This window comes from Eretmochelys imbricata, chromosome 4 (assembly GCF_965152235.1).
Source record: "Eretmochelys imbricata isolate rEreImb1 chromosome 4, rEreImb1.hap1, whole genome shotgun sequence".
Taxonomy (NCBI): Eukaryota; Metazoa; Chordata; order Testudines; family Cheloniidae; genus Eretmochelys; species Eretmochelys imbricata.
In genome coordinates, this window is record NC_135575.1 from 144,482,390 (window position 1) to 144,497,468 (window position 15,079).

At 61.0% G+C, this 15,079-nt stretch overlaps 1 protein-coding gene across 1 annotated transcript in view; it reads left to right on the forward strand.

Moving 5' to 3' along the window:
• The window catches only part of CPXM1 (carboxypeptidase X, M14 family member 1), a 51,902-nt gene that overhangs the window by 26,132 nt on the left and 10,691 nt on the right, over positions 1-15,079 (forward strand). The window contains exons 6-11 of the mRNA XM_077814733.1: positions 5,221-5,371; positions 6,585-6,673; positions 6,808-6,931; positions 7,478-7,674; positions 8,554-8,733; positions 9,521-9,818. Of these exons, the coding sequence (XP_077670859.1) occupies positions 5,221-5,371; positions 6,585-6,673; positions 6,808-6,931; positions 7,478-7,674; positions 8,554-8,733; positions 9,521-9,818 (1,039 nt within the window). The remainder of the gene's footprint in view (positions 1-5,220; positions 5,372-6,584; positions 6,674-6,807; positions 6,932-7,477; positions 7,675-8,553; positions 8,734-9,520; positions 9,819-15,079) is intronic.

Here is a 15,079-nt window from a genome sequence, read left to right on the forward strand (position 1 = left end):
TGCTCTGTGTGTGTGGAGATAAATCAGTGCAGCGTGTATAAATGCGTGCTCTGTGTGCGTGTAGATAAATCAGTGCGGCGTGTATAAATGCGTGCTCTGTGTGTGTGTAGATAAATCAGTGCGGCGTGTATAAATGCGTGCTCTGTGTGCGTGTAGATAAATCAGTGCGGCGTGTATAAATGCGTGCTCTGTGTGTGTGTAGATAAATCAGTGCGGCGTGTATAAATGCGTGCTCTGTGTGTGTGGAGGTAAATCAGTGCGGCGTGTATAAATGCGTGCTCTGTGTGTGTAGATAAATCAGTGCAGCGTGTATAAATGCGTGCTCTGTGTGTGTGGAGATAAATCAGTGCGGCGTGTATAAATGCGTGCTCTGTGTGCGTGTAGATAAATCAGTGCGGCGTGTATAAATGCGTGCTCTGTGTGTGTGTAGATAAATCAGTGCGGCGTGTATAAATGCGTGCTCTGTGTGTGTGGAGATAAATCAGTACGGCGTGTATAAATGCGTGCTCTGTGTGTGTGGAGATAAATCAGTGCAGCGTGTATAAATGCGTGCTCTGTGCGTGTGTAGATAAATCAGTGCGGCGTGTATAAATGCGTGCTCTGTGTGTGTAGATAAATCAGTGCGGCGTGTATAAATGCGTGCTCTGTGTGTGCGTGTAGATAAATCAGTGCGGCGTGTATAAATGCGTGCTCTGTGCGTGGAGATAAATCAGTGTGGCGTGTATAAATGCGTGCTCTGTGTGTGTGTAGATAAATCAGTGCGGCGTGTATAAATGCGTGCTCTGTGTGTGCGTGTAGATAAATCAGTGCGGCGTGTATAAATGCGTGCTCTGTGCGTGTAGATAAATCAGTGCAGCGTGTATAAATGCGTGCTCTGTGTGTGTGGAGATAAATCAGTACGGCGTGTATAAATGCGTGCTCTGTGTGTGTGGAGATAAATCAGTGCAGCGTGTATAAATACGTGCTCTGTGTGTGTGTAGATAAATCAGTACGGCGTGTATAAATGCGTGCTCTGTGTGTGTGTAGATAAATCAGTGCGGCGTGTATAAATGCGTGCTCTGTGCGTGTGTAGATAAATCAGTGCAGCGTGTATAAATGCGTGCTCTGTGTGTGTGGAGATAAATCAGTACGGCGTGTATAAATGCGTGCTCTGTGTGTGTGGAGATAAATCAGTGCAGCGTGTATAAATGCGTGCTCTGTGCGTGTGTAGATAAATCAGTGCGGCGTGTATAAATGCGTGCTCTGTGTGTGTAGATAAGTCAGTGCGGCGTGTATAAATGCGTGCTCTGTGTGTGCGTGTAGATAAATCAGTGCAGCGTGTATAAATGCGTGCTCTGTGTGTGTAGATAAATCAGTGCGGCGTGTATAAATACGTGCTCTGTGTGTGTAGATAAATCAGTGCGGCCTGTATAAATGCGTGCTCTGTGTGTGTGTGTAGATAAATCAGTGCGGCGTGTATAAATGCGTGCTCTGTGTGTGTAGATAAATCAGTGCGGCGTGTATAAATGCGTGCTCTGTGTGTGTAGATAAATCAGTGCGGTGTGTATAAATGCGTGCTCTGTGTGTGTGTGGAGATAAATCAGTGCAGCGTGTATAAATGCGTGCTCTGTGTGTGTAGATAAATCAGTGCGGCGTGTATAAATACGTGCTCTGTGTGTGTGTAGATAAATCAGTGCGGCGTGTATAAATGCGTGCTCTGTGTGTGTGTGTAGATAAATCAGTGCAGCGTGTATAAATGCGTGCTCTGTGTGCGTGTAGATAAATCAGTGCGGCGTGTATAAATGCGTGCTCTGTGTGTGCGTGTAGATAAATCAGTGCAGCGTGTATAAATGCGTGCTCTGTGTGTGTAGATAAATCAGTGCGGCGTGTATAAATACGTGCTCTGTGCGTGTAGATAAATCAGTGCAGCGTGTATAAATGCGTGCTCTGTGTGCGTGTAGATAAATCAGTGCGGCGTGTATAAATGCGTGCTCTGTGTGTGTAGATAAATCAGTGCGGCGTGTATAAATGCGTGCTCTGTGTGTGTAGATAAATCAGTGCGGTGTGTATAAATGCGTGCTCTGTGTGTGTGTGGAGATAAATCAGTGCAGCGTGTATAAATGCGTGCTCTGTGTGTGTAGATAAATCAGTGCGGCGTGTATAAATACGTGCTCTGTGTGTGTGTAGATAAATCAGTGCGGCGTGTATAAATGCGTGCTCTGTGTGTGTGTGTAGATAAATCAGTGCAGCGTGTATAAATACGTGCTCTGTGTGCGTGTAGATAAATCAGTGCGGCGTGTATAAATGCGTGCTCTGTGTGTGCGTGTGTGAATCAGTGCGGCGTGTATAAATGCGTGCTCTGTGCGTGTGTAGATAAATCAGTGCGGCGTGTATAAATGCGTGCTCTGTGTGTGTAGATAAATCAGTGCGGCGTCTATAAATGCGTGCTCTGTGTGTGTAGATAAATCAGTGCGGCGTGTATAAATACGTGCTCTGTGTGTGTGGAGATAAATCAGTGCGGCGTGTATAAATGAGTGCTCTGTGTGTGTAGATAAATCAGTGCGGCGTGTATAAATACGTGCTCTGTGTGTGTGGAGATAAATCAGTGCAGCGTGTATAAATGCGTGCTCTGTGTGTGTGTGTAGATAAATCAGTGCGGCGTGTATAAATGCGTGCTCTGTGTGTGTGGAGATAAATCAGTGCGGCGTGTATAAATGCGTGCTCTGTGTGTGTGTGTAGATAAATCAGTGCAGCGTGTATAAATACGTGCTCTGTGTGTGTAGATAAATCAGTGCGGCGTGTATAAATACGTGCTCTGTGTGTGTGGAGATAAATCAGTGCGGCGTGTATAAATGAGTGCTCTGTGTGTGTGTGTGGAGATAAATCAGTGCGGTGTGTATAAATGCGTGCTCTGTGTGTGTGTGTAGATAAATCAGTGCGGCGTGTATAAATGCGTGCTCTGTGTGTGTGTGTAGATAAATCAGTGCGGCGTGTATAAATGCGTGCTCTGTGTGCGTGTGTAAATCAGTGCGGCGTGTATAAATGTGTGCTCTGTGTGTGTGTAGATAAATCAGTGCGGCGTGTATAAATGCGTGCTCTGTGTGTGTGGAGATAAATCAGTGCGGCGTGTATAAATGTGTGCTCTGTGTGTGCGTGTGTAAATCAGTGCAGCGTGTATAAATGCGTGCTCTGTGTGTGTGTAGATAAATCAGTGCGGCGTGTATAAATGCGTGCTCTGTGTGTGTAGATAAATCAGTGCGGCGTGTATAAATGCGTGCTCTGTGTGCGTGTGTAAATCAGTGCAGCGTGTATAAATGCGTGCTCTGTGTGTGTGTAGATAAATCAGTGCAGCGTGTATAAATGCGTGCTCTGTGTGTGTGTGGAGATAAATCAGTGCGGCGTGTATAAATGCGTGCTCTGTGCGTGTGTAGATAAATCAGTGCAGCGTGTATAAATGCGTGCTCTGTGTGTGTAGATAAATCAGTGCGGCGTGTATAAATGCGTGCTCTGTGTGTGTGTGGAGATAAATCAGTGCGGCGTGTATAAATGCGTGCTCTGTGTGTGTGTGGAGATAAATCAGTGCGGCGTGTATAAATGCGTGCTCTGTGCGTGTGTAGATAAATCAGTGCAGCGTGTATAAATGCGTGCTCTGTGTGTGTAGATAAATCAGTGCGGCGTGTATAAATGCGTGCTCTGTGTGTGTGTAGATAAATCAGTGCGGTGTGTATAAATGCGTGCTCTGTGTGTGTGTAGATAAATCAGTGCGGTGTGTATAAATGCGTGCTCTGTGTGTGGAGATAAATCAGTGCGGCGTGTATAAATGCGTGCTCTGTTTGCGTGTGTAAATCAGTGCGGTGTGTATAAATGCGTGCTCTGTGTGTGTGGAGGTAAATCAGTGCGGTGTGTATAAATGCGTGCTCTGTGTGTGTGTAGATAAATCAGTGCAGCGTGTATAAATGCGTGCTCTGTGTGTGTGTGTAAATCAGTGCGGCGTGTATAAATGCGTGGTCTGTGCGTGTGGAGATAAATCAGTGCGGCGTGTATAAATGCGTGCTCTGTGTGTGTAGATAAATCAGTGCGGCGTGTATAAATGCGTGCTCTGTTTGCGTGTGTAAATCAGTGCGGCGTGTATAAATGCGTGCTCTGTGTGTGTGTAGATAAATCAGTGCGGCGTGTATAAATGCGTGCTCTGTGCGTGTGTAGATAAATCAGTGCAGTGTATGTGTGTGTCCGCACTATAGAATTAGCTCTGCTCTGACCTCTCCCTGCCCCTCCTGCCTACTCTTTTGGGAAAGAAATGAGTTCATAAGCAGGCAGAAGGCGATCAGCCTGAGGGAGGGGGGGGAGGAACCGGCAGCTCCCAGCCCCCTCAGCACTGGGGGAGAGGCGGGTCCAGCCTGGCTCCTCCCGACAGGGAGCCTGGGCCCGCTGGGGAGGGCAGTGGGGGTGGGCTAGTGGCCGGGCGGTGAGCGGGTCTCTGTGGAGGGAGTCCCACGCGGCACTCTGCGTCTCTCTCCCTGGGGAGCTCTGAGCTGGCACGGGCGCCAGCGGGCGCCTAGAGTCCCGTTGTCACGGGGCAGAGCAGCTGTTGGTTTCCCTGGGGTTTGGCACGTCCCTGTGGCACAAGCCTGGGTCTGGGAGCCTTCCTCCCTGTGCCAGGTTCCAGCCTCACGCAGGCAGCTCAGGTCTGTTTCTCATCAAGGGTTGAATGGGAGCCAGGGGGAGCGGGCGGGGGCTGGGTCGGACGTAACCCTTTGGGTTCTGATCCCGGGCCCACTGAGCTGCCAACTGGGCAATGCGGACGCTGGACCCAGCCACTGCTGCTCCAGTGCCAGGAGACACGGGGCGGCTCTCGCTGCCTGGCAATCCAAAAGCCCCAGAGTCCCGGGAGCCTGGGAGAATCTCGGCTTGTGTTTGAAGGAGGACTCACCATCCCAGCCCCCGCCCCGGGAGGAGGGCTGGGCGTGTGGCCTGAAAAGCGCCCCGGGCAATGGTGGCAGTAGGCCGCAAGGCTGCCCTGCTCAGCGGTGGGACGCGGGTGGGAGGTCAGTGTCTCCAAGGGCAGGGGGCAGCATGGGGGAGCCCTGCTCCTGCTGCTGGGGGCGTGCAGGGCTGCAGGCCCCGGGCCTGGCACGCCAGCCCCTGTCACCTCCCCCAGAAGGACGAGTATTTATAGCAGGGATAAGAATGAGCCTCGCAAGCAGCCGAAGGCCGGTGCCGTGTCCGTCTGTCTGTCTCTAGGTGTTCCTGGGGAACAAGGACCCCGAGACGCCCGTGCTCAATGCACTCCCCACCCCGGTGGTGGCACGCTACATCCGCATCAACCCCCAGACCTGGTTTGAGAACGGCACCATCTGCCTGAGGGCGGAGATCCTGGGCTGCCCCTTGCCAGGTAGGACGCGCTGCTGGCATGGGCTTGTCCCTGGGCTCTCCCTCCGAGGGGCCGTCTGGCCAGGCCTGGCCGTCTTCCCCTTCGTTCTCTTGTGTGGCATCGAGCCGGGGCCCTTCGCTCTCAGTCCCTCCTGCCTGTCTCCTCCGCAACCCTCTGTCGTGCTAGCAGCCCCAGGTCCCCGGGCGGGGCTGGGACAGCGAGCACAAGCCCCGAATGGTCTGGGACGTGGCTGTCCGAGAAATGCCCCTCACGCAATAGCCCTGCCTGGTCGTGCACAGCAACACAGGAACTGCTGGGCCAGATGAGACCCGCCGTCCTTTTAACCCAGGCTCTGGTAGTGGCCTGTACCAGCTGCTTGAGAGAGTCCCTGAGTGATGGGATAACCTGCCGATGGCAACGTTCCCTCCTGACCACCCACCCACCACCTGACCACCTCGGCCAGGCCAAGCCCTGAAGCATGAACGTTTCTGTCCCTGCCAGCGTGCTCGGGTATTTTTAAGTATTCACTGGTATAATTCTGGGTCGTCTTGTTCTCCTGGAGGTGCTGGCCATGCCCTGTAGTTCAGGGTGAGCTTTGCACTCAAAGCAGGGATATAGCCTCTCTGTTATGTAGGGGAAGGACTGTGTATCCCCCATGCCGGGCAGCCCAGACCCTGAGCCCGGCACGCACGGCCTGAGGTGTTACACATGGATCCGTGAATTCAGGTATGAACAAAAATTAATTCTGCAAATGGGCCCTTTAAGAAACTCAGCCCGCGGCATCAGACAAGTTTTGTCCTGTTGACATCAGCTCAGGTATTGGCTGTTTACACACAGAGTGGCTGAGAGGTGGATCTGGAGCAAGAGATCGATTCGTACCCAACTTCTTTTTTTGCCGTTATTCGCCGTAAGGGGGAGTTTCTCCGTCGGCAGTGGCTGCAGAATCTTCGTTAGCGACGCTCGGGGAGAACTGCCCTCTTTCCCAAACGGCGGCCGCCTCCCCTCGTTCTAAACGGGCCACAAGCCGACCTCAGCGAAGGGCCTTCTCAGGCCGGAAAGAGGCCGTGGGCTGCCCTTGGCCAAGGTGGCTGCTGCGTTCATCCAGCTGCTGAGGGCAGCCTCGCCTGGCCCCAGCTGGGGAGAATGGGGGCCGGCGGCCTGCGAGCGAACCCGGGAGCGCTTGGTGCCAAGGCCTGGCGCTGGCCCCGAATTTCACGCCCATCTCTCCCTGCAGACCCCAACAACATCTACTCCTGGGAGAACGACCCGGTGCCGACCGACAAGCTGGACTTCAGGCATCACAACTACAAGGAGATGAGAAAGGTACGTTCCCTTCGCTCCCGGCCTCCCGTCCCTCGCGGTTCCCGCTGCCGGCAGGGAAGGCAGGCACGCGTCCGACAGCTGCCTCCCGCCAGCCCCTGGCAGGAGAAGCTAGCCGTGCCCCTTGCCCTTCACAGCTGATGAAGAAGGTGAACGAGGAGTGCCCCAACATCACCCGGGTCTACAGCATCGGCAAGAGCTACCAGGGCCTGAAGATGTACGTGATGGAGATCTCGGACAACCCCGGGCAGCACGAGCTGGGTGAGTCCCCACAGCACGGGGCAGAGAGGGGAGACGCCGCCAGCACCGCTTCCCGGACGCACCCCGGCGCGGCGGACGGAGAGTGGGAGCTCGGTTTGCTGCCCCTCGTGCCACGCACAGAGAGTCGGGGGGACGTCCATCTGCACCCCTGTTCTGCTGCCCCCACGAGGCTGCCTGGCTGAACTCCAACCCGAGCCGGGGCGCCCCCCCGGGTCTGCCCCCAGGCGCCACCCCCCTCCCCAGGACCAGGTCCTCCCCCTGGGTCTGCCCCCGGATGCCACCCCCCCAGAGCCAGGGCGTCCCCCTGGGTCTGCCCCCGGACGCTGTCTGCACCTGAGGCTCTGGGGGGCCCTGGTCCCCAGCTGGCCCAGCACGGGGCTGTTCCTGGGGCCAATCTCTGCTTCGCTTCCCCCGGGAGCCTGGCACGCGGGGGGATTTCCCCGGGGAGCGGGTGGGGGTTGGCCGCGCTCTCAGCCTGTTGCCCGGCGGGCGGGCGGGCGGGCGGGCAGCGGGCTCCGTGGGCAGCTGGCTGCGTGTCGCCGGCAGGGGAGCCGGAGTTCCGCTACGTGGCGGGGATGCACGGGAACGAGGTGCTGGGCCGCGAGCTCCTGCTCAACCTGATGCAGTACCTGTGCGGCGAGTTCACCCGGGGCAACCCCCGCGTCGTCCGGCTGGTGAGCGAGACCCGCATCCACCTGCTGCCCTCCATGAACCCCGACGGCTACGAGACCGCCTACAAGCTGGTAGGGCCCGCGGGGGCCCGCGCCGAGGGGAGGGTAGCTGTGGGCCCGGGGGGACCCGTGGGCATCGCCTCACCGCCACTCAGGGGCCCCTGCGGACGCAGGGCGGCCCCACTGACGGGCTCAGGGGAACCGGCACGGCGTGACAGCCGCACCGGGCACCGGCCGGCTTGGCTCCGAGAGGGGAGACCTGGGAATCCCGGCCTGGCGGAGAGGCTGGGCCCCTCTCTGCACCCCGCTGATGCAGGGCCGGGAGGGTGCTGAATGCCCGCACCCTCCGCTCCGGGGAAGCCAGCAGGAGGCGCTCTCAGCGCGCCTGGACGGCAGTGTTCAGTGCTGCTGGCAGGTGCTGGTAGGGCAGAGGCCTGGCCCAGGCGGGAACGCGGGCAGGCTGTCGGGAGGTCTCCCGGAGCGAGGCAGCTGAGCTGCGTGTGCCTGCAGGGGCCCGGCGGGGAGCAGGGAGTGGGCCTGGCGGGCTCTAGGGGGACGGCCACACGAACGGTGCTAGGGGCTGGCCGTGGAGAGCCTCGGCTGCGGGCAGGGAGGGCGATGGGGATCCCGGGGCATTGGCCTCGTCGCACGCTCTCCCAATGCAGACGCACAGGGAGGACGGGGGGAGCCAGACGGGATGGGGGCAGACGATGGGGAGTGAGGAGGCCGGAAGGGGGTGCGAGGGCCCCTCTGGCCGGTGTGGGCTGGGCTGTCCGGGAGGGAGGGAGGCAGACGGGTGGGAGGGAAGGGCCATGGCAGGCCAGAGGATGTCACGGTGGCCCAGCCATTATTGGGGGTCTCTGATCTGTGGGGGGCTCTGAGCCCCACCTGCTCTGAATGCGCTCTGGAGAGTGGGAGCCCTGCTCTCCTGCCGTCCCTCCCTCCACACAGGGCTCGGAGCTGGCGGGCTGGGCCATGGGCCGCTGGACCTACGAAGGCATCGACCTCAACCACAACTTCGCCGACCTCAACACGGCCCTGTGGGACGCCGAAGACAATGAGCTGGTTCCTCACAAGTTCCCCAACCACTATCTCCCCATCCCGGAGTACTACACCTTCGCCAACGCCACGGTGAGCCCCGCCGGCCCCACGGTGCGGGACGGGGACACGGGGGGGGGAACGGGGAACCAGCGTGGGGATGGGGGTGGTGCGGGGGACATAGGGGGCAGGGGGTGCTGTAGGGGGCAGGGGACGCTGTGAGTGCTGTGGGTTGCGGGGACAGGGTGATGTGGAAACAGGGGTGCTGTGGGGTGCAGGGGGTGCTGTGGGGTACGGGGACATGGGGGCGCTGTGGGGTGCAGGGGGCGCTGTGGGGTGCGGAGATAGGGTGGTGCGGGGACAAGGGGAGCTGTGGGACATACGGGATGCTCTGGGGTGCGGGAGGCAGGGGGTGCTCTGGGGTGCGGGGGACATAGGGGAGATGTGGGGTGCAGGGGTGGATGGGGCTGGGAGATCTGGGGATTCTCCTTGGTGTAAGGCAAAGAGTGGGGGGCGGGGGCTGGGGTGACCGATGTGAACCAGGGTCTTCTGGGCCTGCTGCCCAGCGGGTCTCACATGCAAGCAGTGGGAGTGGGACAATGCAGGCCCTGAGGGGGAGCCAGGGGTTCATGCCAGGGGCCTGCAGACACCATGGCCACCCTGCATTGCCCTTCCCCTCCTGCAGCCCTTCACCCCAGGGCGAAGCGGGTGCGAGATGCTGCCAGGGCGGAACGGCAGCACCTCGCATGGGAGCCAGTCCTAGCCGAGGGCCTGCGAGTCAGGCCGCATGCTTCACGCTCCATCCCTGACCTCAGCGCCCGGGGGCACTTGTCCCCACGCTGCCCCCAGTGCTCTGAGGCCGAGGCCTGTCCCTGCCCAGGTGGCCCCGGAGACCCGTGCCGTCATCGACTGGATGCAGAAGTACCCCTTCGTGCTGAGCGCCAACCTGCACGGGGGCGAGCTGGTGGTGACCTACCCCTACGACATGACCCGCACCTACTGGAAGGCCCAGGAGCTGACGCCCACGCCCGACGACGCCGTCTTCCGCTGGCTCGCCACCGTCTATGCCTCCACCAACCTGGCCATGGTGGACGACGATCGCCGCCCCTGCCACTACGAGGACTTCGCCAGGGAGGGCAACATCATCAACGGCGCCAACTGGCACACGGTGCCGGGAAGTAGGTGGCCCTGCTCCAGAGCCCGAGGGGGAAGGGCTGTTCGATCCCCTGGGGCAGGGAGGTCCTGGCAGCCCATGTGCCCTGCGCTGGACAGGGCGTGGGGTCTCTGTGTTGGACCCCATCATGTCCCGAGGCCCACGTGCTGGGAGTGATCCCGGCTGTGCCCGTTCCTAAACGTGGGCGCTGCCCGGGGCACCGGCGGGCACTAGGGAGCGCCTCACTGTGTTTGGGAACGGAGCTCCTTGGCTCAGGATGCAGACAAGCCTTGCCCAACAGCCCTCTGGCCAGACCCACCTGAAAGCTTCTGCCCCTGCGTCCATTGCTCAGGAGTGACCCTGCAGACGGGCCTGTCGCTGCCGCGTGACCCTACAATAACAAACCAGGCCGCGGGGCCTGTCGCTGCCCCATGACCCTACGATGATAAACCAGGGCGTGGGGCCGGTCGCTGCCCCGTGACCCTACGATAACAAACCAGGCCGCGGGGCCTGTCGCTGCCCCGTGACCCTACAGTAACAAACCAGGGCGCGGGGCCTGTCGCTGCCCCGTGACCCTACGATAACAAACCAGGGTGCGGGGCCGGTCGCTGCCCCGTGACCTTACGATAACAAACCAGGGCGCGGGGCCTGTCGCTGCCCCATGACCCTACGATAACAAACCAGGGCGCGGGGCCGGTCGCTGCCGCGTGACCCTACAGTAACAAACCAGGGCGCGGGGCCTGTCGCTGCCCCGTGACCCTACGATAACAAACCAGGGCGTGGGGCCGGTCGCTGCCCCGTGACCCTACGATAACAAACCAGGGCGCGGGGCCTGTCGCTGCCCCGTGACCCTACAATAACAAACCAGGGCGCGGGGCCTGTCGCTGCCCCGTGACCCTACGATAACAAACCAGGGCGCGGGGCCTGTCGCTGCCCCGTGACCCTACGATAACAAACCAGGGCGTGGGGCCGGTCGCTGCCCCGTGACCCTACGATAACAAACCAGGGCGCGGGGCCGGTCGCTGCCCCGTGACCCTACAATAACAAACCAGGCCGCGGGGCCTGTCGCTGCCCCGTGACCCTACGATAACAAACCAGGGTGCGGGGCCGGTCGCTGCCCCGTGACCTTACGATAACAAACCAGGGCGCGGGGCCTGTCGCTGCCCCATGACCCTACGATAACAAACCAGGGCGCGGGGCCGGTCGCTGCCGCGTGACCCTACAGTAACAAACCAGGGCGCGGGGCCTGTCGCTGCCCCGTGACCCTACGATAACAAACCAGGGCGTGGGGCCGGTCGCTGCCCCGTGACCCTACGATAACAAACCAGGGCGCGGGGCCTGTCGCTGCCCCGTGACCCTACAATAACAAACCAGGGCGCGGGGCCTGTCGCTGCCCCGTGACCCTACGATAACAAACCAGGGCGTGGGGCCGGTCGCTGCCCCGTGACCCTACGATAACAAACCAGGGCGCGGGGCCGGTCGCTGCCCCGTGACCCTACAATAACAAACCAGGCCGCGGGGCCTGTCGCTGCCCCATGACCCTACGATAACAAACCAGGGCGCGGGGCCTGTCGCTGCCCCGTGACCCTACAGTAACAAACCAGGGCGCGGGGCCTGTCGCTGACGCGTGACCCTACGATAACAAACCAGGGCGCGGGGCCTGTCGCTGCCCCGTGACCCTACGATAACAAACCAGGGCGCGGGGCCTGTCGCTGCCCCGTGACCCTACGATAACAAACCAGGGCGCAGGGCCTGTCGCTGCCCCGTGACCCTACAATAACAAACCAGGGCGCGGGGCCGGTCGCTGCCCCGTGACCCTACGATAACAAACCAGCGCGCGGGGCCTGTCGCTGCCCCGTGACCCTACGATAACAAACCAGGGCGCGGGGCCTGTCGCTGCCCCGTGACCCTACGATAACAAACCAGGGCGCGGGGCCTGTCGCTGACGCGTGACCCTACGATAACAAACCAGGGTGCGGGGCCGGTCGCTGCCCCGTGACCCTACGATAACAAACCAGGGCGCGGGGCCGGTCGCTGCCCCGTGACCCTACAGTAACAAACCAGGGCGCGGGGCCGGTCGCTGACGCGTGACCCTACGATAACAAACCAGGGCGCGGGGCCTGTCGCTGCCCCGTGACCCTACGATAACAAACCAGGGCGCGGGGCCTGTCGCTGACGCGTGACCCTACGATAACAAACCAGGGTGCGGGGCCGGTCGCTGCCCCGTGACCCTACGATAACAAACCAGGGCGCGGGGCCGGTCGCTGCCCCGTGACCCTACAGTAACAAACCAGGGCGCGGGGCCTGTCGCTGCCCCGTGACCCTACAATAACAAACCAGGGCGCGGGGCCGGTCGCTGACGCGTGACCCTACGATAACAAACCAGGGCGCGGGGCCTGTCGCTGACGCGTGACCCTACGATAACAAACCAGGGCGCGGGGCCTGTCGCTGACGCGTGACCCTACGATAACAAACCAGGGTGCGGGGCCGGTCGCTGCCCCGTGACCCTACGATAACAAACCAGGGCGCGGGGCCGGTCGCTGCCCCGTGACCCTACAATAACAAACCAGCGCGCGGGGCCTGTCGCTGCCCCGTGACCCTACGATAACAAACCAGGGCGCGGGGCCTGTCGCTGACGCGTGACCCTACGATAACAAACCAGGGCGCGGGGCCTGTCGCTGACGCGTGACCCTACGATAACAAACCAGCGCGCGGGGCCTGTCGCTGCCCCGTGACCCTACGATAACAAACCAGCGCGCGGGGCCTGTCGCTGCCCCGTGACCCTACGATAACAAACCAGCGCGCGGGGCCTGTCGCTGACGCGTGACCCTACAATAACAAACCAGCGCGCGGGGCCTGTCGCTGACGCGTGACCCTACAATAACAAACCAGCGCGCGGGGCCTGTCGCTGACGCGTGACCCTACAATAACAAACCAGCGCTTGGGGCCTGTCGCTGCCCCGTGACCCTACGATAACAAACCAGGGCGCGGGGCCGGTCGCTGCCCCGTGACCCTACAGTAACAAACCAGCGCGCGGGGCCTGTCGCTGACGCGTGACCCTACAATAACAAACCAGCGCGCGGGGCCTGTCGCTGACGCGTGACCCTACAATAACAAACCAGCGCTCGGGGCCTGTCGCTGCCCCGTGACCCTACGATAACAAACCAGGGCGCGGGGCCTGTCGCTGCCCCGTGACCCTACGATAACAAACCAGCGCGCGGGGCCTGTCGCTGACGCGTGACCCTACGATAACAAACCAGGGCGCGGGGCCTGTCGCTGACGCGTGACCCTACGATAACAAACCAGGGCGCGGGGCCTGTCGCTGCCCCGTGACCCTACGATAACAAACCAGCGCGCGGGGCCGGTCGCTGCCCCGTGACCCTACGATAACAAACCAGGGCGCGGGGCCTGTCGCTGCCCCGTGACCCTACGATAACAAACCAGGGCGCGGGGCCTGTCGCTGACGCGTGACCCTACGATAACAAACCAGGGCGCGGGGCCTGTCGCTGACGCGTGACCCTACGATAACAAACCAGGGCGCGGGGCCGGTCGCTGCCCCGTGACCCTACGATAACAAACCAGGGCGCGGGGCCGGTCGCTGCCCCGTGACCCTACGATAACAAACCAGGGCGCGGGGCCTGTCGCTGACGCGTGACCCTACGATAACAAACCAGGGCGCGGGGCCTGTCGCTGACGCGTGACCCTACGATAACAAACCAGGGTGCGGGGCCGGTCGCTGCCCCGTGACCCTACGATAACAAACCAGGGCGCGGGGCCGGTCGCTGCCCCGTGACCCTACAATAACAAACCAGCGCGCGGGGCCTGTCGCTGCCCCGTGACCCTACGATAACAAACCAGGGCGCGGGGCCTGTCGCTGACGCGTGACCCTACGATAACAAACCAGGGCGCGGGGCCTGTCGCTGACGCGTGACCCTACGATAACAAACCAGCGCGCGGGGCCTGTCGCTGCCCCGTGACCCTACGATAACAAACCAGCGCGCGGGGCCTGTCGCTGCCCCGTGACCCTACGATAACAAACCAGCGCGCGGGGCCTGTCGCTGACGCGTGACCCTACAATAACAAACCAGCGCGCGGGGCCTGTCGCTGACGCGTGACCCTACAATAACAAACCAGCGCGCGGGGCCTGTCGCTGACGCGTGACCCTACAATAACAAACCAGCGCTTGGGGCCTGTCGCTGCCCCGTGACCCTACGATAACAAACCAGGGCGCGGGGCCGGTCGCTGCCCCGTGACCCTACAGTAACAAACCAGCGCGCGGGGCCTGTCGCTGACGCGTGACCCTACAATAACAAACCAGCGCGCGGGGCCTGTCGCTGACGCGTGACCCTACAATAACAAACCAGCGCTCGGGGCCTGTCGCTGCCCCGTGACCCTACGATAACAAACCAGGGCGCGGGGCCTGTCGCTGCCCCGTGACCCTACGATAACAAACCAGCGCGCGGGGCCTGTCGCTGACGCGTGACCCTACGATAACAAACCAGGGCGCGGGGCCTGTCGCTGACGCGTGACCCTACGATAACAAACCAGGGCGCGGGGCCTGTCGCTGCCCCGTGACCCTACGATAACAAACCAGCGCGCGGGGCCGGTCGCTGCCCCGTGACCCTACGATAACAAACCAGGGCGCGGGGCCTGTCGCTGCCCCGTGACCCTACGATAACAAACCAGGGCGCGGGGCCTGTCGCTGACGCGTGACCCTACGATAACAAACCAGGGCGCGGGGCCTGTCGCTGACGCGTGACCCTACGATAACAAACCAGGGCGCGGGGCCGGTCGCTGCCCCGTGACCCTACGATAACAAACCAGGGCGCGGGGCCGGTCGCTGCCCCGTGACCCTACGATAACAAACCAGGGCGCGGGGCCTGTCGCTGCCCCGTGACCCTACGATAACAAACCAGGGCGCGGGGCCTGTCGCTGACGCGTGACCCTACGATAACAAACCAGGGCGCGGGGCCGGTCGCTGCCCCGTGACCCTACGATAACAAACCAGGGCGCGGGGCCGGTCGCTGCCCCGTGACCCTACAGTAACAAACCAGGGCGCGGGGCCGGTCGCTGCCCCGTGACCCTACAATAACAAACCAGGGCGCGGGGCCTGTCGCTGCCCCGTGACCCTACGATAACAAACCAGCGCTCGGGGCCTGTCGCTGCCCCGTGACCCTACGATAACAAACCAGGGCGCGGGGCCGGTCGCTGCCCCGTGACCCTACGATAACTAACCAGGGCGCGGGGCCGGTCGCTGCCCCGTGACCCTACAATAACAAACCAGGG